General features: G+C 40.3%; 1 protein-coding gene across 14 annotated transcripts in view; it reads right to left on the reverse strand.

Annotated features, from left to right (window-relative positions):
• The window catches only part of ZBTB20 (zinc finger and BTB domain containing 20), an 830,675-nt gene that overhangs the window by 48,063 nt on the left and 757,119 nt on the right, over positions 1 to 25,493 (reverse strand). For 13 of the 14 annotated variants that reach the window (XM_073009742.1, XM_073009736.1, XM_073009740.1 and 10 more), the window contains 3 exons: positions 25,240 to 25,340; positions 17,018 to 17,181; positions 16,458 to 16,645 (listed from right to left, as the gene is read on the reverse strand). In XM_073009742.1, the coding sequence (XP_072865843.1) occupies positions 16,458 to 16,645; positions 17,018 to 17,028 (199 nt within the window). In that variant the 5' untranslated portion in view covers positions 17,029 to 17,181; positions 25,240 to 25,340. The remainder of the gene's footprint in view (positions 1 to 16,457; positions 16,646 to 17,017; positions 17,182 to 25,239; positions 25,341 to 25,493) is intronic. The other variant, XM_073009743.1, reaches the window with a different exon arrangement.

The following is a 25,493-nucleotide window of genomic DNA, read 5'->3' on the forward strand; positions in this document are numbered from 1 at the left end:
TGGAAGACAGGAGTCAAGGCCAGAGCTCACACAGCCAACAAACATGTACTGATTTGCTGCTTGCAGGCACTGAGTGTGACACACTGCTCAGCAATCACTTAGAGCTCCCTAAAGTGGTATTTTGCATTTCTAGGATTGTCATTGTCTCTTAAATTTATACTTATATACATCATTGATGAGGTTCTTCCCTTGCACGGCAAAAAGAATTTCTGCCTTCCTCCAATTCAAGATACAGGCCTACTATTGAATATATAACAATACAAGGCCTTCAAATGTCATACCTAGCCAATTAGCTAATCCTTTCCCAAAATAAACTTCACTGTAATATTTTTTTCACTAGCACACATCCCCAGCTTAATTATTATTCTCTGGCATGTTATTTCAGTACATAAATTATCAATATGATTTTGTGTTAAAACCAACAATTTGACGAGGCATGGTGGCTCACACCTGTAATCCCAGCACTTTGAGAGGCTGAGGTAGGTGAATCACTTAAGTATAGGAGCTTGAGACCAGCCTAGCCAACATGGTGAAACCTCGTCTCTTCTAAAATACAAAATCAGCTGGGCATGGTGGCGCATGCCTGTAATTCGAGCTAGTCAGGAGGCTGAGGCAGGAGAATCACTTGAACCCTGGAGGTGAAGGTTGCAGTGAGCTGAGATCATGTCATTGCACTCCAGCCTAGGCAACAGAGTGAGCTTCTGTCTCAAACAAACAAACAAAAAACTCCCAACAATTTATACAAACAACACCAGGGAAGCTAGGAAGCTCTATGAGTTATCGCTGCCTTTCAGAGATGTTTGATTGTCTTACTAGCCGAGCTTAACAGCCTTTCCTGTTTTTAAGGGACCACTATGCATGCCTCTAGTACGGAGATCTCTAACACTTAATCAACAGTTAAATCTACAGCAATACACAATAGCCAGGTCACTTTCACCCCTGAGATTATACTAAAGGCTCACAATATACTCAGAGTGTATGGAAAAGTGTCTCATTTCTTCTAAAGATCCTTCAATTCCTTGCTTTTATAGTATTATACAACTCATTAATTAGTAGACTCATTTTTCAACGACTGTAACCCCACAGATACGTATCTGCAGAGCCCTCCTGACTGTATTTTTACCCTTGGCCTTTTCTCCTTTTAGTTTCCTCAGTGTGCACCTGCAATTTCACTTTTAGAACTTCTCCAGGCTCGGTGGCTGAACACCACACAGCACAGGCTTTATCTGATGTGCTGGCGCCTGGTGTGGTCTAAGACACACTGGTGTTTTGTTCTTGAAGTACAGGACTGATGTTCTGAAACCTAGACTCTAACACAAAGGAGATCATTAGCTCATTTTAAGTGTCTCTTTTCTTCCCTCCCAGCCTCCTCCTACCCACCCCAAAACTTCCTTAGTCCTAAGCACTGGGAGCAGATGGCAACCATATTCCAAAGCTGAGTATACACAAAATAGTGCCATGGAGAACAGAGTGGCTTCAAAGTTAGCCTTTCTATTCAAGTGGGATGGCGGGGACTTCTGGAGGAGTGAACTCATCTCTCATTCATTTAATCCTCTATTCATTCAGCCAGGAATTTGTTTTCCTACACATCCTTCTACTGTCCAGCCAGTTGAGGGAGGGTGGGCATGAAGCAACTCTCTTGAGGGCCCTTCCAGCAGGAGGGCACTAAGATTCCTATGCCAAGCTCTTGTTTCCCTGGGCCAGCTCTGCCTGCTGCTGATCAAATCATGCCATTCCCGTAAGAGGAGCTTGGGAACACAGTGTGTGGGGGGTGGATTTCTCAAGAACTGTCTCCTTGCTAGACTGACAGTCACATGCTGTATTCCCTAGACAAAGATTAGACCCAGGAAAAGGATGAAACAAGGAGGAGGATGTGGGGTTGCAGAAAACTGTGCAGGATGTTACAGCAACAGGAGGTGGGAGTGGGAAAACCTTTCCTTTTTGTTGTTTCAAGGTTTGCTAGAGCTTTTGCCTAATCATCTGTTTGAGCATCTTGAAAATAAGTATCTATTTCTATGATATCTATCAAAAACAGGCACCAGATTATACCACAAAGTTGACCTGCCATATTGCTATTAGAATTAAAACATGTAGCAGCCTACATTCAAAAGAAAGCTTTTCTGTTTCTCCAGCATAAAAAGCAGAGGGTATTTGTGATACACTGTTTTGTAGGCCTGCTGAATGAAAAAAAATCATCCAGTAAAAAATTAGTACCTGTATTTTCACAAACGGGCGGAATGCTTCCAAATGCACTACACCATTCTTTTCGCTTCATTCTCTCTACCACATTCATGTATTCATTCAACAAACATTTGCTAAGCACCTACCCCTACTCTGTGTTAGCACTTTGCTGGGTGCTAGGGATTCAGCAGCGGACAAGGTAAACAAGATTCTGCCCTCCTGAATTCTGTCACCTGGCCAAAACATTTAACAAGTACACTGCTAGAATGTTATTTGAGGAAAAGGAATAATTCATCTTACCTAGTATTTCTTCTGCATCTTTCTTAAACATATTTCTTGAAGGTCCAGACTCCTTTAACTAAGAAGTTCTATCTTAAATCTTTCTCTTTCCATTGTTATATTCATTGCTTTCTTGGCTACAATGTTGAGAGTTCAGATTGCAACTGCTATCATTTCTGGGGGAAATGGGGGTGGGACTGTAACCCTGAGAATCCTTGCTTTTCAAACTACACATATATTTTCTCTGTAAATATTGTACCATCTAATTTGCGTCTTTGGATTTTGTTGATTAGCCATCAACATGTGATTTAAGGAATACTGCATATGAGATGCAGAAATCATGACTCAGTAAGTTATTATTTTAAAGCTCTATTTTGGGATTTATACAGACTTGTGTACAGTCTAGTTTGGCTTTCAATCTAATCTGCAACTATTACTAGGAGGCTTGTAGATCAAGTTCCATATCCATGTGTCTCTGGAATTCTACAGTGAAGCAGAAGTGCTCAGGAGTTAAGAGAAGCAAACATCCGAAATTATCTCCACGCATTACCAAAAACTGTGGGCACCACGGGACGGGGAAAACTTACCAGGTATAATGAGCCAGTGACTGTTACTGAATTTCTTAAGATTATACTTTTCCCAACTACTGCAGACTGCTTCAGAATAGAAGAAGGTAAGTAAGCAGGGTGATTACAAGCAATCCTCCTCGGAAGTGAAACTCATTTACTCTTGTAAGTTTACCTCTATTTTAAATTATTTCAGACAACTCTCAAGCCATCAAGCCGACTGACTTTCAAAAAAATAAAAGATGCATTTCTTTACTTGTAAGTATTTGTCTTTGCAAAGGGCTCTCTGATACAGTAGCACAGAAGTTTGCACATTCTAAGGATCTGATGTTTTGCCCTCTTCGGGCATCCCGGTTGGAAAGAGCTACGGTGAAAGGGCACCTAAGGTGAATGGACAGATTGCAGATGGGTGTACACAGGAAAATGTGCAGATCCTATAATGTATTCTGAGGTAAGACAGCACACAAATCCATTTCCTCTAATTTGAAACTCTCTCTTCTTTTTTTATTTTTTTTGAGACAAGGTGTCACTCTGTCACCTAGAGTGGAATGCAGTGGGATGATCATGGCTCACTGTAGCCTTGACTTCCTGGGCTCAGGTGATCCTCCCACCTCAACCTACGAAGTAGCTGGACTACAAGTGTACACCAATATGCCCCACTAATTGTTTTGTAGAGACGGGGTTTCACTATGTTGCTGAGGCTGGTCTTGAACTCCTGGGCTCAAGCAATAAATCCACATTGGCCTCCCAAAGTGTTGAGATTACAGGTGTGAGCCAACATGCACAGCCTGAAAATCTCTCATTGACTAGAATGCACTTGAAGACAAGAAGGAACTTAATAGGTTAACAGTAGAATGTAATGCTATAATGTTAATAATACTCTAACCCTTCCCTATACCAAGAGGACAACATTCAGAGAGATTTGACACTTCTTTCAGCCCCAGTTTCCTTGTCTGTAAATGGGGTGTTTCGTAAGAATAAGATTATGCATATTAGTCCTCTTTCAGTTTTAGGAAAAAAAAATACAAATAGGGGAATAAAAGAAGGCAAAAAGATAATGGAGAAGTATCCCAGTCTACTCAGGCCTGAATCCAAGAAGGGATAAGAAAAGGGGCACCGGCTTTTCTTGAAGTGAAGGAGGTAACTGTTCTACACACAATCTCCTCCCACCAATCTAGGGCTTTTCAGCCTCAGTCACTCTCAGGGGGAAAGGATAGGGACCTGCAACAACTCTCAGTTAGGTTGCATCAATTTTAGTTCATATTACTATTTTCAAACACTTAAAACTGTAGCTGACACTCAAATTCCTGGAGGGCTGGCTGTTTTTCTGGTACTGCTTTAAGGGCTTTATATATAGTTTTGCATCGAATCCTTCCTAACCCTATGAGATGGATACTATTTTTATTCTCATTATGCAATTATGCACATGAGGAAATGGAAACATAGGGAGGTTAATTAAAGGCACATAAAATGTATTCATAGGCTAAAGTTCACGTTAAAAAGAGCAAATAACTAGACCATGGGGGTTAGAAAATATTTTCCGAATATTGGAAAACAACACATAGCCCCAATCTTAGTCCATTATCAACATGTTCAAGAAATAGCTTTAGTTCTGTTCTCATACCTGCCCCTGCCCTGAAGGCATGTCGGAGGCCATCAGGAGCCATTCTGCATTGGGTTGTTCACAGGGACCTCTCCTCCTTGCTTCTTAGTTCACTCTGGGGGGCCAGGTTTGAGGATGCAGATTCTGATTAGGATATGTCCTGGGGAACTGGCTTTTTCCTTCTTTTAGTTCTCTGACCCCAGTGTAACAAAATCTTTAAACCTGTGTCCCAGAACAACACACAGGAAAGAATATGAAGCTCTAAAAGAAAGGCCTAGTCATGGTACCAGTGGAGTCCAAGACCTTCAGGTCAAGAACTCCTGCTCTGGAGCAGGGCTGGGAGTGGGGGCACGCTTTGCCCGTATCACTGCCCAGTGAAACCAGGCCTGCTTTGCAGTGCCTGTTAGCACGTCAACCCAGGACTACTTAGGCCACTTCAGGAATCCCAGGATCTAGTCACCCATCTGGGACCTTTAGGTCAGGAATAAAATGGAATGGGCTAGATTTCTGAGCATTTTCTAAAAACTGGAAAAATTCCATTCAGGCCTACATGTAAAGACCTATAGTATTTCCCTGAGAAAATGACATGTATCCTTTCCCCTGGGGTTAACTTCTAAAAGTTTTAGTTCAGAATTTGCATGTGTCTTTTCCATTAGACACAGAGTTATCTTTTGTAGTTCAAACTTATATGCACTTTTCTCTCATTATCTCCTTTACATCTAAATATCTGGTTAAGATATGAGGCAAAAAGATAATCAGTGATTATATAGGAAAGAAAGTGATTACAGTAAAAAATTTAATGACAAAGTTAATTCAATTATTGCTTCTTGAAATTCTTTGTGTAGTATTCTACATGCCACACTCAGCTTTCTTAAAAATTCTGTACTCTTTAGTCTAATATCTTTGTATAAAACTGATAACCTAACCCAGCTAAAACCAGTGAGAATAAATAAGTAGGAGGAAACTCATTTTTAGAACTGGAGAGGAAAGGAAAAAACTCAAGGTTGATTTTGACATCAACTATAAATTCATTTGGCCTTGTGAAATTATAAAGACTCATGTGCAAAATTCTTCCATGTGATTGTTTATATAATTTTCAGTAGTGACAAAATAATCTCCTTATTTAGTTTTACAGGTAATTTAATAGTAGAACAAAGTATCATTTGATTCGGTTGGTTCCAGATCACCATTCTAAAGTAAAAGTGTATCAGATACTTTGTGAACAGGTGGGATTGGTCTTTGGAACGTCTTGGACCATCACAGAAAGCAGCATACTTTAAGTAAACAAATTGAAACCCACCCCCCACCTACAAATAATGAATTTGAGGATGTCTCATGACAATGAAGGAGGACTTGAGAACACCACATAGGTTTGTTATTAGTAATTACAGAGTTATCGGAATTGGGCATATCATGAAAGTAGTACACAGAACATGGCTTTTAAAGAATTACGCTTTGTCATTTTAAAAACCATTGTTTTTAAAAATTGTTTTAAAAATTGTTAGGATAATTTAAATGTTCAAAGTATATGACAACTATCCTCTGCTTAGTGTTCAGAGATTACTGAGGGTAAGGAACTGAGTGAATATTTGTGAAGTAGTAATTCTTGCAAAACATTGTTTCTCAATAAAAAGAAGAGAAAGCAATGTTGAGAAGTAGAGAAAGAACCAGTATAATATAATTACTGCTTCACTGGGCTTAGGTAGTGCCTTCAAATTCCTTTCGCATATATTTACCATTCCAATTGCCCTGTGAAATGGAAGATCTAATTCCCTCTCACTTTGCCTATTTAATTGCTGAGTCTCCCTTAACACTGGTTTTTCTCAGTCTATAATGGGCTAGGAATTCTTGTATCATAAAAATATTCATTACTCCACTTTTGAGTTACTTATTCATTCTTTCTTTTTAAAACATTAAAACTTTTTTAAAAAGTACTTTGTAATAGTTGCTTTTCCATTTATCCTATGTTTGCTCTTGAACTCCTCTTTATGGTATTTTTTGTGACACATCTGATTCTGCTTTCTTGACAACAAACAGGAGGCTAGTAATCCTAAAACCCAAGGTAATCTTTTCCTAGCTCTCTCCCCCTCGTTGGTATCTGTGCCACCTGATACTGACCGCTGACCCTTCCTTCCCCTCTCTGATGTTCTCTCTGCACTATCCTGGTTTTTCTCCTATCTCTTAGACCCCTCTTTTCTTTTCCTCTATTTATGCATTCTTCATTCTCTTGCTTATCACTCATGTAAATATTTCCCAAGGTTTTGCTTTCCCTTTTTCTCTCAACAAAGACCTTGTGACGTTTACTCCCATATCTATGGCTTATAGTGTGGCCTTTTGGCCAAAGGGTTTGCTAGTCCTAATCTCAAGCATTCCTGCTGTGCCCCAGGACCCTGTTTGTGACTCAGTGTTAGTTGTCTCCACTGGGAACACCTGTGGTAGCTCATACTCAGCACTATACAAAATGGAACTCTATTCGATTCCTTTAAATGCTTTTCATCTTTCCTTGATATCTTGGAGTTATCTTTGATAACTGCCTTTGTTGTAACTAACACTCAGCTCCCAGAGCTGTCTACCCTCATCCACAAAATCTGTTGCACCTGGATCCTCCCCATTCCTCCTGTTACCGCCCCCTTCAGGTCACCAATAGTATGAAACACTGACAGTGCTGTCTGGACCCTCTCCTTCCTCCAGTTGCTCCTTCTCACAACCAGGCTGCCAAATTAAATCTTCCCAAAGTTTTGCTCATGGCAGGCCCCACTTAATACCCTTCCACAGCTCTGCAGCAGAGTGCAAACCCCTCATACCTAGTCCTAATGCTTCATTTCCAGTCTTTCAAAAGAGCTCAAAAGGAGCCATCTCTAATAAACCTAACTAGATATTACTGTTACCTGGATTAAAATATACTTTACAAACTTTCTAAATTCTCAGATGCTCGTGATGTGAGGACATGTATTGTTTTAAGATTCTTGGTGGCGGTGTCTGTTTTTCTCTACCTTTGTGTCCTCACAGAACTCACTGTAGTGACAGGCACAAAAGATATATTCTATACATACTCACTGAGTGAGGGAATCAATGCTCCGGTGGGTCTGTGTGTATGGGGACATATCTTTAACCACTCTGCATGGAAGTTGTTTGTGAATGTTCTTTGATCTTCTCTACAAGACTCTAAGTCTCTGAGCCTAGGGCTCCAGTTTATAAAACTGCATCCTGCACAATACTTAGCCTGTGGTCCTCCACATTGAAAGCAACCACTATATTGATGGATGAATAGTGCTGACTCTCTTCTGTTCAGAAAACATAAGTTTTTCCAGAAGCAGACTTAGTAACCGGCAGCATAAATGGTGGGAGAAAGAGCAGGGTTCTGTTTCTGACTCTGTCACTCATTATGCTGGGAAACTTTTGTTACGACACTTGCATTATTTGGGCCTCAGTTTTCTCATGTGTACAATAGTGGGTATAGACCAGGTAACCTTTAATCTTGCAGCGCTGATAAAAAGTTACAACTGGTACACATTCCTCAGAGAGAACAAATGATTCAGAGGCAGAAGAAAAGCAAAAAAGAAACTGCCCCCCCCCCCCCACAAAAAAAAGCATTCTGCTGATGAAATAATAAGGTACATGATTATGGTACCTAGTGTGAGGTGACTGGTAGAAAGATCCGACTTGAAATTTCCTTAAAGCAAGAAGTCCTTGAAGAATCCTCATGACTGCTCTCAATCGTAAATATTCCAACTCTAAGGGCAGTAGTGCATGTGGCCTCTTTTATTGTAACTAAGGATGTGAGAAGTCTTCACAGATATGGAGAAGCACTAATTTTATATAATGAAATTTGCCATGAGCAGAGGAAGCACACACAAAACTGTCACTAGCAGCTGTAGATAAGAATTAAAGATGTATTCCTGCATGGGATGAGATGGCAAGATGAAGAACAGAACCGTGAAAATTAGCGGTGGGCCCTAACAATTACATGCAGACAATCATATCTATGCACTGTTTGGGAGAGCAATATGACACAGTGTAACTTGAGCCAATGGGCATTGAGACCAGACTTGCCAAGGGACCTGGGAGGATTTCATAAGAGGACAGACTGTTAAGAGTCTGGAGGGGCCACAAGTCGATGACACAGTTCCAGCATGACACCTGTAGGTGACTCTGGCTCCATGAAAGAACTTCTCTCAATAATTAGTTATTCTGAGCCAGGTGTGGTGGCTCATGCCTATAATCCCAGCACTCTGGCAGGCCGAGGCAGATGGATCGCTTGAGCTCAGGATTCGAGAGCAACCTGGGCAACATGATAAAACCTCATCTCTACAAAACAAACAAACCAACCAACCCCCCAAAACCAGCTGGATGTGGTGGCGCGCATCTGTGTTCCCAGCTACTGAGGAGGCTGGGTGGGAGGACTGCTTGAGCCCGGGAGGCAGAAGTGGCAGTGAGCTGAGATTGCACCACTGTACTCCAGCCTGGGCAACAGAGCTAGACCCTGTTTAAATAAAAAAGAAAAAGAAAAAGAAAATTTATTTTGTGATTTACTGATCAAAATCGTCATTAAGACCTTCAGAATACTTTTTTTTTTCTTGAGACGGAGTCTTGCTCTGTCACCAGGCTAGAGTGCAGTGGCGCGATCTCAGCTCACTGCAACCTCCACCTCCCGGGTTCAAGCAATTCTACCTTAGCTTCCCAAGTAGCTGGGACTAGAGGCATGTGCCACCACACCAAGCTAATTTTTCTATTTTTAGTAGAGACAGGGTTTCACCTTTTGGTCAGGATGGTCTCGATCTCTTGACCTCATGATCTGCCCACCTTGGTCTCCCAAAGTGCAGGGATTACAGGTGTGAGCCACCACGCCCGGCCCCCTCGGAATACTTTCTTACTTCGACTGGCTATGTGGAAGGAAGGGTGCTTTTACCTATTAGAAAATAAGTAAGTGTCTTTCTTTATTATATATTTGGAAAGCAAATGTCTCTAAAATGGACATAGGATTTAGCTGAGCTGAATTATAACAACAGACAATGTTACCCAAAAACAAATTTTCCCATGATTAATATGAGGCAAAGAATAAGAAGGCCTCAGTGTCATAACTGAACTGCTCTGTTTTCCGAAAACTCTGCGCTCTCTTTGTGCCTCTATGGTTTTGCTTCTTTCTGTTCCTTCTGCCTGGAATGCCATTACTTCTGCCTTCTACTTTACAAATGCCCACTCCTTTATGATCCAGTTTAATGTCATTTTTGGTGTGGAGCTCTTTCCACTGCAACAGGCTCTCTGTAGCATTTTGTGCATACTGGAACACTTTAATTCTGCATTTGTATTTACCCCGTTGTGTTCCAAAGTGTGGGGATGGGGTCTTATTCCTATCTTCATCCCTAATCTTAGCTGAGGACTTGGTGCAGAAGGAGGATCTGATAACGTTTGATCAATGACTGAATTAATGACTAAAGGAATGAATGAATGACTACCAGAAATTACTGCATTAAGTGACTATTGGAGAAATCCAGTTAAATTGATATTGTAGGGAAATAACAAGTTTTGTAAAAAGAGGGCCAATTTTAAAGATAGAGGTAGATTTAGATACAAAGTTTCAAGACCTGTGCTTTTTAAAAATAAGTGTATCCCCAAATATACAAAGTGGAAACTCTGTGAAATTAGAGCAAATAAAAAAAAAAAAACTGGCCTTCCAATGTGTAAGTGCTGAACTAAGCACTAAAATCTCTAAATAAAGAGTATAAAAGGTAACGAAAAAATTCCGAAGACTTATATATCAATGAACTAAGAGGCAGAAAGGTGACTTTTTAAAAAGGGAAAGACTATCTTTGATGACATGAAATCCACATTTAACAGATTACTTGGCAATGAAATGGCGGAAAAACAGTTTAAATGAAAAGATAAATCTATAATTCCTTACAGGACATAGAATAAAGCAGAATGCAGAACACTCTGGGGGCAACGAGAGCACTTAGTTTTACCAAAGATGCTCTATTACTGCCTAACTGATACGGAATTTATTAGAAAATTAATAACAAGCCATTGGATAGTGACTGTCTGTGGTTGTTATTCCATTCCATTTTGGCTATATTTTCTCTGCAAATTAGTGTGACCCTAAAATGTTTTCAGGATTGTCCAACTTGTCCTAAATTCCATAAATAAACTCTTTCAGAGGATGCTGTTTTTTGCCATGTCTCTATTACGGTTCTTCACAGATGGACCATTTTTGTCCTTCCAAAGTCTAAGAATAACTCTTTCAGTTATCAAGACATACCAAAATCCAGTTCAGCTGCTCCTGTGGGATTCCAGTTAGTTTAGACACATCTGCTGAGATACATGCATTTGAATCCAAATGAAGCTTTTGTTTGATTATACATTTTGAACATTTATGGAGGTTTTCTGGGGCCAAAATGTTTTTCATTTTTTGGCACACCAAACAGAGATCTTCAGTTATAAACACTGCCTTCTGAGCACCTCCAACAGAAATCCAATCTTTTCATGTGAACAGGTGCCTCAGGAAGTTTTTGGAAGGTTTTACACTGAATCAGCTTTCCGATTGGAAACTTTCTGAACATGCAGTCAAATTTGCCAAAGAGACCTTCAAACTTGCTTGAGCAGTTTTCACTCATACAGACATACATTCACACATAGAGACAGCCCAAGTAAAAGCAAATCAGAGCCCTGTAAAACTGAAGTATGTTTCTAAAAGGTTAAATATTATACGCAACCAAACTGAACAAAAAGAAATACGCAGCAGGAGACAGAATGAACAGATAGCAAGAGGTTCTTCATTGAGCGTGTCTCCCTTAAAGCCTTACCTAGAGTTTAAGCTATACATCCTTTTAGAAAAGTTTTTTATCTCATTTGGTTTCAAATATATACTCAAGCATTTGCACTTTTAAACACGGCACCATAGAGTATTGCTACTAACTCCTTTCACTCACCAACCCGTTCAAACAGTTATTTTGAAACACTTCCTTCTCTAACACAAATGGGTAAACCAGATTTAAATGTAAAGGAAGAAACAAAATTACTGTTTAAGTCAGAGGTTCTTTAGCAAAGTCCTCATCTTACCTGATTTCCTATAACTTTTACTTTCCAGTTTGAATACAGCATAGACTAAAAAGTTGTTATAGAGTAAAACAACTTTTTAAGCCTTATGCCTGTAAGTTTTTACAGAGTAAAATCACTCCCCCAGTGGGCATGCCTGGAATTCAAGAGGAAATCTGCTTTCAAGTTGTTCTTATGGCCCCGAACCAGATGCTGTAAGGTGGCCAGAAACCTTTGTCTACACCCACTTAGCAGATTTCTGGCTCGTTATCAGGGACTAAAAGGTTTATTCGCAGAAATGAATAATTTCCTTCAAAATATCCCTTACCCTATTTACATGCTCGCATATTCCTTCCATTTTGTTTTCCCCCTACAGTTTTACTAAGGGAATTAATTATCTGGAAGAACGGGAACATACAGTAAGTACATCTGAGTTACAGGATGAGACACAGTATGTCATCTATTAGGCCTGGCTAAGACCAGCAGCTGATGCTAAATGGGAAGGAACATGCACCAAATGTTTTTTAATCACAAAGTTAGTAATTAATTGCTCTTTAAAATACATTTTATGCTTCTTTCTGTCTGTGTACATGAAATGCACATTTATTACATGCCAAAAATTACAACATTATGGTTTAAATGTGACTGGCACGGAAGTCCGGAAATCAGAGCTAATGTTCCCACAGCAACTTTAATTCTGTCCGTGTGCACATGTAGAGCTATAATAGTCTTCCGTTTCAGGATAATACGTATAGATGGTTTTGGGAGGGAAGCTAAAGACCCATATCCTCAACTGTAGTTACAGGAAAAAATCAAAGGATAAAAGCTGCGCTCCCTTCCACATACGTGGATAAAAACAATGTCCCCACACCCAGTGTTGTGTAATCAGGGAATGAAAGAATCTGCTGTGATGCCAGCACTCAAGGGGACAGTTTCTGTTGCTGTGGGAACCTGAACTTTGCATTTCCTGACTTTGGGGTAATTAAAATGTCAGCCTTAATGTGGCATTAATGGAGTTTGCCATAAAAATCCTCTGTTTTGTTCTCTAAAAAATTGCTTAAAAGTTCAAAATGAGCCAAATTTACTAAAAATTTTAATCACAGAGACTCGGGTGGGTGAAGCAAATGGTTGGGAGGGGGAGGCCAAGGAAGGCGGATGCCAAGAGTTGGAAAAGGAAGAGCCCACTGGCCTCTGTGAGTGTCCAGCCCCAGCAGAGTGATGCTACAGAGCTAAAGTTAAACCCACCCACACAACAGTTTGGAAATGTGTAAAGGTTCAATGAAAAATAAATAAAAACTGTTCAAGCGTAAGTGCATCTTGGCAAGGACACAAAAAATGAGACAGTCTGATGAGGCCGGTGTAAAACATGGGAAGGTGAGTCACCACGGATATCAGCTTGCAACAAAAGACAGACATCAGAATAGGTGGATCTACAGCAGAAGTAGGGAGGACGGCCACAGGGAGGAAAATCACTTCTTTCAATGGGAGCCTTATTTGGGGGAAAACAAAATGGAAGAAATATGCAAGTAAAAGTTCTGGTCGCGTCTATCACATGTATATGACTGTGATGTGCTACAGCTTGATAGCTGTCAAGAAAGGTTTTTCATATGGAGAGCTTCGTCTGCTTTACTGACTTGGTTTAGTTCTGCTTAAGCATTTAAAGGGAGCACTTGGCTCAGCTCATACTCAGCCTGTTTAGTGGGGAACTGCTTTATCAAACACCTAGGGTGTTTTTTACCTTTCAGATTCCATAACTCATCTTAATGCCTTCCATTATCACCATGTGAATTTGCTTACCATTAGATTTTTAGCAATGGTGAAGAGATGATAAGCTAGGGGGTAATGGGGGAATACTGTTAAAAGGAAATTGTGTTAGTAGGTGCACTGCAAAGCAACATACATTTTAGCACCAATATTAACCTCATCATCTCACAACAGAAAGCATATCTCAACTATATTTCTTCTTGTTTTGAATACTACTGGGATCTTTTGCCAAATTTGAAGAGGCTCAGGAAGTCAAATAGCCAACTGAGAATTTAGGGGGTCAGACTTGTCATCTTTGCTGGAAAACACAGCCCGTGTCCTTCATATGCAAAAAAGATGGTGGGTTACCCAACCATGTCAGTTCACACGCAGAGCTGACTTTTCTTTTCTGGGGATGCTTTATCCATCATGTTTTACAACCCAGTCACCAATATGAGTAGTTGCACATTTTCAAGATGCCTGTTCAGAGCCAGGAATGCCATCTTTGGGCTCAGAACAGAGAATTCCAATAAGAAATGCTCTCACAATGAGAGTAAATCCATAAACACTCGTCAGTACCCAAATGAGTTAACCACAAGCGAGTCTTTCATCTACCTGGGTGTCCATTTTCTCAGTTTTCTCATCTGTAAATTGGGAAGGATCATACTGACAGGAAATGGGCATTAAAACATGACTAAGAATAATTTTGCTAAACACATGACAAATAAAAAGGTGCTATAAAAATTCAGGCACTTGTGAAAGCTTGGAACACTACACACTGGTGGAATGTTTCTGAAGTTAAAGAGACTAACAAGTCAAGGGCACTATTTTTAAATGCCCCAAATCTGTTAGTTCTAAATAGGAACTGAATATTTTACCTTAAAGAAATTAGGCTTTTAAATTAATCTATGGTAAGAATGACATTTGAAAGTAAAAAAAAAAAAAAAATCCTCTTGAATGCAAGAAGAGCATCCAAAAATTTTAACAGCTTAAAATAAACCTTTTTCCTGTCTTCTCTCAAGCAATCTCCAAATGGACAGATTTCTGTGAATCTTTCCTAAAAACAATTTTCTTCTAAGTGTAGGCTCAAATCAGGACAAACTACAATCCAAATATATTTGGAGAAAAGTATAATCAATTTAAACAACAGGTTGGAACAGAGAAGACTTACACATCTTAATGGCAAAATCAAACTGTCTAAAAACAGCTGGAGATCAAGTTTCTCCTCCTGGTTTGTTCTTCCAACTGAGCTCACATCCATTGGCTTCCCCAGGGCCACCAAGTAGATGTATGGTGACACCACACTCGCGCTGTTCCTTAAACTTAGTTCATGCCAATGCTAAGGCCTGGCCAGAGGATGCTTATTGATAAAGCACAGTAAGTGAAGCCCAGTGCTTTTTCTATTCAGCAAAACATTCATTTTTGCTGCAACAGAAGATTTCTGGGCTAAGGCAATTCTATGTAATCCACACCCATAATGTGCGGCAGAAAGCCAGGTAATGAAGACTTGCATGTAGAAACTCCAGGCCCTTCACCACAGGAACAGGCGATTTTCCTGGTGGGAAGGGACAGTGTGCACATGCCTATTGGGCACTGTGCCATGGTACTTTCCAATTCTTTTTGTCATTACTATTACGCTGGAGATTGCCAGGCAAGAAGGTCCAAGGATGTGACGATTAGGACGGTCCTCAGGACACAGTCCCTGCTTCTGCCCCCTGGTTTCTCTACAGAAGCCGCAACTTCGACTGTTCAAATCACATAGGCCACAGAGATTTGACTCATGTTACTTCCCTTTTCATTTTCTAGTGACAGTTAGAATATGGTCTTAGCCCAACCTTAAGTAGAACAAGCTCTCTTCACCCCAACACTGCCCCCAGGTCATTTCCCTCTCTTTGGAGATTATCATGATGAAGCAAGTGGAGAACGGAATCTCCTAGACCAATCTGTCTCTTGCCTTCTTGGCAGAATGTTATATTTGTTCTATCAGAAAAATAACAATAAAATATTTAGAATCTCATTTCCTAATAATTTTTGTCTTTGTGGACAAAATTTTATTTTTGAAATAAAACTCTGTGGGTCTTATGTTACTCATTTTAAAGAAGAATATGCCAGTTACTTGCATGTTACCAGACATCCTTTATGGAGATCAGTTCAGAAGAGTTGTTGGGCATCTTAAGACTAAAAGGAGTATTCTTTTGGATTCGACTCCAAAGTTATTTCATTCCTTTCCATTGTCAACACACATGTTTCTTTTTCTCTGAAGTATTGGGTTACATTTCAGAAAAAGAAAAAAATCTCCTAAACGTGATTTATCAACTTGCTTAAAATAGAACTAGAAGAAGTGACTCCCAGATTAGTGGGAAGATGGCAAAAATAAACAGCAAAGAAGTGATTTCAATAGCGACGATCTCATTAAGCTGCCCATTTCCAAATTTAGCCCTTAGGCAGTTTTTTTAATTAAAAAATATTTTTAACCTGGATTCTCATTGGCTGTGTGAAGTCTGGGTGGCTTCTGAATTCTTGGAAGCCATTCTCTTTTCTTCTGTAAATTTATGCTATCCTTTAACCACTTCAAAATAAATTAAAAACTGGAAAGACAGAAATTCAGCCAAGCTACATGAGACTCCAATAACTAATGCAAATCTGACTTGTGTTATGTAATTTCAAAATGGATGTTTCCTTGTGTCTAACTGGCCTTCTGAGGTCCATGTTTGGTTGTTCAATTTAGTAATTATGGAAGTGCCATTATCCAGATCAAGAATAAATGAATACCAGCAACAAAACTTCTTTTTCTAAGTTAGTGCTATGAAAAGAACGTGGTTTATGTAATTAATTAGCCTTTTAAGGCCAAATGGCATGTCACCTGGCTTTTAAATATACTCTAGCTTTGAAAACATAGAGATGTTGGCTGAATGAAAATGGTGGCACATTACTTTTGGCTGCCTGAGAAGACCAAATGCAAAGGGCTTGCTCTGAAAGTAAAAAAGCCAGAACCCAGGGGAGAAGCACTACTCCGCACTGCGAAGACACCATCACCTTAGTGGTGTACTCACAATCAGATGACCCGGTGTGAGTGTGAGAGTTTGTCAGTGAATGTGTTGAGTGGATGAGGGCTGGGTCTGGAGACAAAACAGCTTCAAAGTTCAGGCAGGGAAGGCCCGGCTTGGCGCTGGATCCACCCGGCTGAGTAATCTCATTCTCCTCAGATGCCTTCTGGTTTTCAGCTGTCTTGGGTTTCTTCCTGAAAATAAACAAAGGGCCCTTTGAAGGAACTGACTGCATATTTGGGAAAAGGCATTTTTAGAATCTGTTAAAGATAACTTGATTTTTTTTTTCTGAAGGGGGATGGGAGGGAGTCCAGTATGTCCCTTGTTTTAAAACAAGCTGATTCTTGTTTTTTTTCCCTCCAGTAATGGCCTAACTGGGAACACATGAAAGCATATGGGCCAAGCAAACAGCACCACATTTGGACTCTGTTGGCTGCATAAAAAGACCCTGTCCCAGAACTTTAGACAGCTTGAGCTACGTATGGCTGACATTATCCAAGAAAGCATCCCTCTTCCCCCCTTAGGAGTTTTAACATGGTCTGGAAAAATACTAGTGGAAGTTTTACCGTTCTAGCATTTGTCAGGAAGCTTAGAGACAGGACTCGTGGAGTAATGGGAGGAGCACTGGACTGGGAGTCAGGAGACTTGAGCTACGGTACTAGCTGTGCCTCTAACTTGCTGTGTGGCCTTGGGCACCTCACTTCACCTCTCTGGGCTTCAGTTTCCTCATCTGTAAAATAAAGGGCTTGGATTAGAAGGCCTTAAAGGTTCCTTCCAACTTTAAATTTCTACTCATGGAATACATTATGGAACATTCAACTTTCTTGCTCTTACTTAGATTTTATCTTAAATAAATTTCAAATCACAATTTAAATTTGCAGCCTGTACAGACGAGGGGGTAGTGATGGGAGGTTTCTGTTAGAGTAGCAAGTGGAAAGTGAAAAGAAGAGCTTAGATTCTAGTAGCTGAAGAGGGAAGGTGTCACGCAGAGATTTTTCTACTCCAACTCTTTGTTCATCCTACGTCTAAGATTTTTGATTTGGTACATCGTCCTGGAGTTTAGGGTACGACTGTGTGTTTGGGACATGAGGAAGAGAAGGGTGAAGGGAATTAGAAAGTAATTGTTACTAATTGTTATATGGGGTCAGGAATAGGAAGTAAAACAGCACAGCTATCAGTCAGCTCAGGTCTCCTCTCCCGAGGACAATGCAACTGATATGAAATTAACAAATACTTAGCTTATACTACTGGTACCCTAGACCACAGCCAAACTGGATTATTATTAATAGTTTCTGAACATTTCTCCAATTCCCTTGGATTTGTGTCTTTTTCTATCATTATGTGGACAGTGACCAGAAAAAGCATTTCTTTTATTTGTAGAAGACTATGTATGGTACAGAATTTGTTGTAAGTAGATTTGTTTCCATGTTTCCCTTGTTTCTATGAGCATGGTAATGGACTTGTTATGCAGAATATTTTGTATTTAAATTTGTTGTGCTGGGTAGTTAAATCTGCCCTCGCAGAATATGGTGTTATGATTAGTATGCTGTGTTTTCAGTCCAACAGGTTGTGAAATAAAATCTGTTTCTTCAGAGGGCAGGAGGCAGAGATAGCATGATAAAGATTAGAATAGAGGAGAGGCTTTCAGACATCGTTTTCAGTATGGAGGAAGCCAATAGAAGAGAAGCAACAAATTATAAGACCTTATCAATTGTTTTTTGAATGGTGACTATGGGAGTAACCCCCAAATCTTGAGTGTCTACATGGACCCTGAAGGAGCTGGTATTCTGGTTTTCAGTCTAAAGATGTAGCCGAGATCGAAGTTGCTAAAGCCCAACTCCTTTACTATAACCAATGCTTTCTCTGAGGTCCATATCTCTATCACTGTTGTCTACCACCAGGTTGGAAACCTCAGCATCATTATACACCTTCCTCTGCCTTAAAGTCAATTCATCAATAAGTTCTTAAAGTTCTGCTTCCTTCGTATTTTTTTTCACATCTGTGTTTCCATTCCAATTTCAATGCAATCACCTTACTGCTTTTTATCTAGCCGATTGTTTACTAACTGCCTCTCCATCCTCCTTCACTCTTCTAGTCCTGTTTCTTTGCATTCACTAAATCTAAGATGACTACATTAGCCTGCCACTCAAGGTTGGTTCCGTATCTCCTCTAACTTTTCTCATGTGTCCTATATATTGGCCATACTGGACCCTCAGATTTCTTGAATATCCTCCAGAACATCCTGGGAGTCTACATTCTGGGGTCTACATCTTTGCTCAAATTTTCTCTTGCTTTGAATATCCCGTATTTCATCGCTGCCCTGTTGAAATCATACTTATTATCCTTCATACTTATTAAATGCTGTCTTCATCTTGTAACTGTCTTGATTCCTCTCTGCCAGATAGGACTTCATTCCAAACACTGAATTCCTCCCTAGGTCTTTCTCTGAAACGCCTATGCTCTTTTTTTTTTCTTAATCTTATTTCACTCACTCAATTTTATTTCAATAATGGCTATTTATGTGCATATCCCTCTTGTGAGACCGTAAGCTCTCTGAAGGTAAGGAAATGTCTTATTTTTGTATTCCTTGTGTTCATCTATTCTTTTCTTCTTCCTTCTCTCTTGTCATTCATTCATTTACATATTCATTTTACAAATATTTATGATGTCCCCATGATGTGCCAACATGGGCTAAAGAATAAAACAGGCCTGGTTCCTTCCCTCCCAGAGTTTACTGCCTTGTCTATACTATTAAGCAGTGTAGCTTAGACAAAGCTGTCATTCAGTAATTGATTGTGGACAGAATGAAAGGAAGCTGAAATTAAAGTGTATTTTAAGAATAGTCATAGTCTGAATCTCAATGAAGTTTCCTACTTTTTATGCAGCAAGGTAGCAAAACTACCTGATTGGCTGCTTTTGCTTTCAGTCTATGAGGGGCATTTAATAAGAGCAGGACTATTTTGCTCAGTAAGGCTAGGCTGGCCCTCACGATTCATTTAAATATAGTGACAAAACAGTAATGACATATGTCACCTAGCAGAAAAAAATGTTTATTTTTGATATTCGTAGACAGGGCCTAGGATACTTTCAGATGTGTACTTCAGAAAATTAAGAAAGCTTTCTTTCAAACATAAAGACACAGCAAAACCACCAATATATTGCTCTTTTATTTTTAACACTGCAAAAATTATATTGTTCTTCATATCAATGCCCTTGTTTCCTTCCCTAGATTCGCTCTTGCTTCCTGACTGACATCTTGTACCACATCCTCCTGTTGCCTCAATGATCACTTTGGGAGAATATTCATAGCACAGAGGCATTGGAGCTACCTCCATAAACAGGAAATGTTAAAAACTCAACCTTTTTGGCTTACCCCCTTATTTGTCTTAAATCACTTTACTTACCCTTATACCACTGGGCTGTTTCCCAACTGTCCAGATAACGGAGAACTGCTCACCATCCTCAGAAGCAATTCATGTCCTATCTCACCCTTTCTAATGGTTCTCTGGACTCCTTTTTCTGGAGCTGAGAAACCCTAAAATATAGCACTCGTTTATGCCTAGACATGCACAGGTGCTGTGAATTGACCCCATTTTTGCAGTTCATAGTTTATTAAGGAGGAAAGAATAAGTCCTGTCATAATTAGTTGAAAATAAATTTTGAGGCTCTGTAAAAAGAATTATAAACATGGCACATCTGAGGGCAAGTCTTTTCAAGCCTCTGTGGCGATGCACTATTCCCTGGAGCCTGTAGAGGGCAGCAGCACACTGGCTGACTCCAGCGGATTTCAGAGAGGCAAACTCCCGACCAGAACCTTCCTCCTGGTCACCATGCCAAAGGTTGATTTGCCAGGCTCTGGCCTCTCAGTCTCTCTTTTCAGTTCTCATTCTCATTCTCCTCTCTCTCTCTCTCTCTCTCCCCTCCCACCCCCTTCCTCCTCTCTCTCTCTCTATTAAAATTATACACTCTGATGAAGTCGCTCCTCAACCGGAAAATGAAAGCTCCAATGAAAAAGTTAGACAAGCCAACAACAACAAAGAAAGAAACCAGGGAAAAAGGGAAAGGGGGCTGGTGGCAGGGAAGGACTTAAGAATAAGAAAAGGGCAGATGTTTCGTAAATATATGCAAAGTAAAACTGGGTGTACCCTGAACACTTCCACAGAGAAACAGACCAATCATTGTGCACTTCCTCCCGCCACACTGGTGGAGCTCTGCATTCAAAAAAAGAAAAAAAAAAAAAAAAAAAGCGTGGCCGCAGGCACCCGCCTTTCAACGGTCAGTTCTGACATTCTGACTGAACATCTCTCAATTGTCCAAAGAGAACAAAAACATTTTCATCTCCTCACTGCAAACATTTCTGTTATGAGAAAAGGCTGCTTCAAGAACTGGGAGTGTGTTCTAAGGAGAGTGGCGGCTGAGTTAGCCAGCAGAGCCTTCTGGTTTTTAACTCTCATTGTGCTGGCCCCAGTAAGAAGTTTTAGGCTGAAACATAGCAGTGAGTAAGGCTGTGGAGGATGTTGGCTCTTTCCTAACTAGACCATATTGTATGTGGAAAGAAATATGCATTAAAACATATTGATGATATGGTAGGTATTAAGCATGTTAAATGCATGGAAATTAACCAGATCGGCGGCATTTGATGTATATATTTCACACTCTTTTGCACATATTGCACACATACAGTGATGGCAATGCTTTCTGCAACATATGGAAAAATAAATATTTTATCTGTGTGAGCTCTTAGCAGTCTCCAGGGTGTTGAGAGGAGAGCGCTCTCTTCTTTCACCCTATCCCAATTTTCTCTCTTCACTGGGCTCCCACCCTTTCCTGCACGTTAATGTGTCTTTTACTTATCAGCTTGGTCTTTTCCTATCTGATAAGTAATGTGTCTGTTACTTATCAGATAGGAAAAAATTAGTTGGAACCTCCTATTGGCTCATGATAATTTAGACCAGTGATGCCTCCCCTAATCTTGCTGGAGTCGTAACCATTTCCCTACTCTTTTCCCCAGCAATGCATTAAATAGGCTTAGTATCTGGGCAGGAGAGAAAGGGTAGGTGGCAACAAACCACCCCAACAAGGGTGGTAGCGGAACTGTGCTCCACTACCTCTTAGCTGTATGCCCTAGGTAGATTACTCCGCATCTCTGAGCCTCATTTTCCTCATCTGTAAGATGGGAATAACAATACCTACCACTTAGGGTTATTGTGAGGAACACATGAGATAAGCCATGTAAAGTGATTTGCCTTGTGCTGGCACATGGTAAGGGCTCAATAATGGTAGTTCCTCTCATAGGGATTGTTAGTTCTGTGACTTTCATAATGTTAGTTTTAAGAAGACATTTCCAGGCCGGGTGTGGTAGCTCATGCCTGTAATCCCAGCACTTTGGGAAGTCGAGGCGGGCAGATCATGAGGTCAAGTGATTGAGACCATCCTGGCCAATATCGTGAAACCCCATCTCTACTAAAAATACAAAAATTAGCTGCGCATGGTGGCATGTGCCTGTAGTCCCAACTACTCAGGAGGCTGAGGCAGGAGAATTACATGAACCTGGGAGTGCAGAGGCTGCAGTGAGCCGAGAGCGTGCCACTGCATTCCAGCCTGGTGACAGAGCAAAAAATAAAAAATAAAAAAAAGAAAGAAAGAAAAAAGAAGACATTTCCTTCCCTCATTTCAGTAATCTGTTTAGACATCTAGATTTTGGGCAGGGGCAAATGGATTGCTATTGTAGCAAAGGCAGAAACAATGTTAGGACAAGCAATCTCTTCCTCAACACTTTGATCTCACTGTATACCTCCTGACATCTCCTTTCTGCTCACATGTTTGTCATTGCTGTGGCTATGCTATACCATGAGGTCCTTGAAGCTGAGGGTTGAGCAAGCTGCACTTAGCCTATAGAAGCCCATCAAGCCTGAGCACTATGGTCTATTCATTGAGACCAACCAATGGGACTCTGGCTTATCATGTTTTCTTACAATTTATCATTTCTCTACCTGGTCTGATGTCCTCATATCAATTTAAGATATTTTTGTGATTAAACACATTTTATTTTCTCAATCTTTTTTTTTTTAACCTTGGCAGGGCTGATTTACAATTTTTTTCAGTATAATTTCCTCCTAACTGTATCAGTCAGGATCCTGGCAAAAACAGATGGCACATGAAAAATTTGCTAAAGAGGGTTTAATGAAAAAAGTGTATTTGGAGGTGAAGATGAAGTTCAGGGACCTCAAGGGAGATAGCACCAGGTACTAGCAATAGTGGAGACTGCCAGGTACTAGCAGTAGTGGAAAGCTTTAAACCATTTAAACTGAAGGGGCAAGCAAAATGGTGATGAATTCTGAGTCCAGCCAGAATTGGAGTTGGGAAGGAGGGCTGAACTAATACATTCCCTGACCTATCTCTTCTCCCACTTTCACATCTCCTGCTGATGTTGCCTTTTGGCCAAATTCAAAGGGAAGTCCAAGGACAAGAGAGCCTGAGTAATGGAGTCCAGAAGGCCAGTCTTCTGGGTCACACATCGGGGCAACGAATGGTTCTGCATTTTTTTTTGCGGGGGTAGAATGGGGTGACAAGACTAATCAACACATGTGTTCTCTCTTATACTTTCAATTATACTTTCTGGAAGAAGGACAGAACAAAATAAAATCAGTTCTCTCTTAGCTTACATGTACCTATTATGTTGAATTGCCATTCATAGATCAAGAAAAGAGAATGTAAGCTCAGCTGAGCAGGGATTTTTGTTTGTTTTGCTTGCTGCCATATACCTAGTTCCTAGAACAGTGTCTGGCACATAGTATATGCTCAGCAAATTTTAGATGACTGAGTAAATATACTCACCTCTGCCAAGACAGACTTTATATATAGACACCATGTCACTGAATTATCACAGTGATCTGGTTAAGTAGGCAGGGCCACTGAGCATTATTGTGCAGGTGGTATGGGGGGTGGGTAGGTGTTAAAATTTAATATATGCCTCCCCAACCCACTTCCAAGCCTTGAGACTAGGCCCAAAGCATTGTCAACCCACCAGAAGAGATATACTTCTGCAAATGGTTCACATTTTAATTTTTTATCCTCTTTATTGATTTTTGCACCTAGCAAGTCTCTGCAAGTTTTATTATTATTTCTCTTTTATACATTAGAAAGCCAAGTTTCTGAATAGCAAAGACTACAAAGATTATAACCCAATCTGCCCATTCCCTAGGGCCCATGAGAAGTGAAAGCAGGCACTGGCATTCTGCACAGATGAAATACTTCCTATGACAGACATAAATGCTCACTTGTAGACTTCTCTGTAATTTGTAGGCAACATCAGGTCCTGATTTCTAGGTCTGGATCTGGGTTCTCTGTAGCACAGGAAGGTAAGAGTGATAAGAACTCTTTTCCCTCTTAAAGGATATAGAAACTTTGAAACCCGTCTGCATCATAGTAAGTCTGTGTTATCTGTACCAGCATAGTTACTCTGTGATGAAGAAAAACTCAGAAAACTATCCAGATGTGGGAATTTCTGAGATATTCCTTGCACTTGAACTTAAGGATCAATGAAGGCATATATAAGTAAGTTCCTTGTGTGGGTGTGGACTGAAGAAACTACGTTTGATCTTCTGTCATGTCTTTAGTCCCCAGTACCCCAGTCCTATTCGCACTACAGAACACATTCCCCTCCTGGAAAGGCAGGCCTGTCTATCACCTACACATCAGCTACCATCAATTATGATTCAGTTGACTGGAAGCATTAAAGGTAAAAGAGTAACACAAAATAAAACAAAACTCTGGCTTCATCCCTTTGGGTTCGATTTCTGCCAGAATAGCTAAAGACATAGAAAGACAAATGTAAACATCCTACCTGAAGCCTAAGAGGGATGTTAGTCTCCCAGCTTTAGCGTTTTCCAGTAACATAGAAGTCTGTAAAACACCATCCCATTACCTGCCTCATAACATATAGGAAAACTTGTGAATATAACTAGTTATTGTTTTAAAATGTATAATTAAGTTATTTTGCATGCAGAACTTCTAAATAATTCAAATGTCTGGCTTTTCTAGTGGAAAATAGCATATATTCATCTGTTATTTTAGTATTTTCATTAGTATTTTCGATCTTTCGTTAGTATTTTCCCATAGGTATCATATCTCCTACCCCAAATTATTTCTGTACCTTTCCTTGCAAGGTCTGTACTTATCCTACATAAATGCCTTGCATAGCAGGAACTAAATCAACTACACAGACCCATACATCCAGAGAGCAGAGGTGAGCTGGATACAGCAGCTTAGAGATGTGGTGGAAGGAGCCCAGAGCTCCAAGGGAAGGGCAACAAGGAGACAACAGCATGGGCTGCAGCTCAAACAACAGGTAAATTAAAGCAAGCAAAGCTGCTGGTCACAGATTTGACCAGGGTGGCATGAAATGACAAGCTACCGTGAGATTCAACAGTGGCACAGAAGGATGATGAGAAGCAAACAGATTAGGAGGAGCTGCTACCATCATAGGTAGAGGCACAGATGACCAGGCAGAACAGCACCAGTCCCTGCAAGGTGTGCTTAGACACAGCTCGGCACAGCCACCTGCCCAGGAGGGGAGGGAATGATGCTGCACATGGTGTGCACTGCAGCCGGGAAGTTGAGAACCGCTGTGGGCACCTCAGGACTGAGTCTGGTTACCCTGCTGATCCAAGAAATGAAGCCATCTAAAATTCTGCCTGCTTTCACAATTTTCTCTGTGTGTGTGTGTGTGTATTTAATTAAACAAAGTGAACTAAGAAGCGTTTTATTGGAGACATAATGTACTCACAGTAGTTTCAAAATAAATGGTGTCACTCTTCAGGTAAATTACTCCAAGGCTTGGGCCTAGTGCAGATGTTCATTGGGGCAGGGAACAGAGAGCGGCTGCATCTAGATCAGACAAAACACAAAAATAATGTAGTTAAGTGAACAGGTGATGGTGATGGCAATTATTTATTTTGATAAGAACGAACTTTGGGACTTCAGTGAAAGGTTGGTTGGTTGGTTCTACATCTTTGTACCAGAAAATGGCAAGTTAGGGAA

This window comes from Chlorocebus sabaeus, chromosome 22 (assembly GCF_047675955.1).
Source record: "Chlorocebus sabaeus isolate Y175 chromosome 22, mChlSab1.0.hap1, whole genome shotgun sequence".
Taxonomy (NCBI): Eukaryota; Metazoa; Chordata; class Mammalia; order Primates; family Cercopithecidae; genus Chlorocebus; species Chlorocebus sabaeus.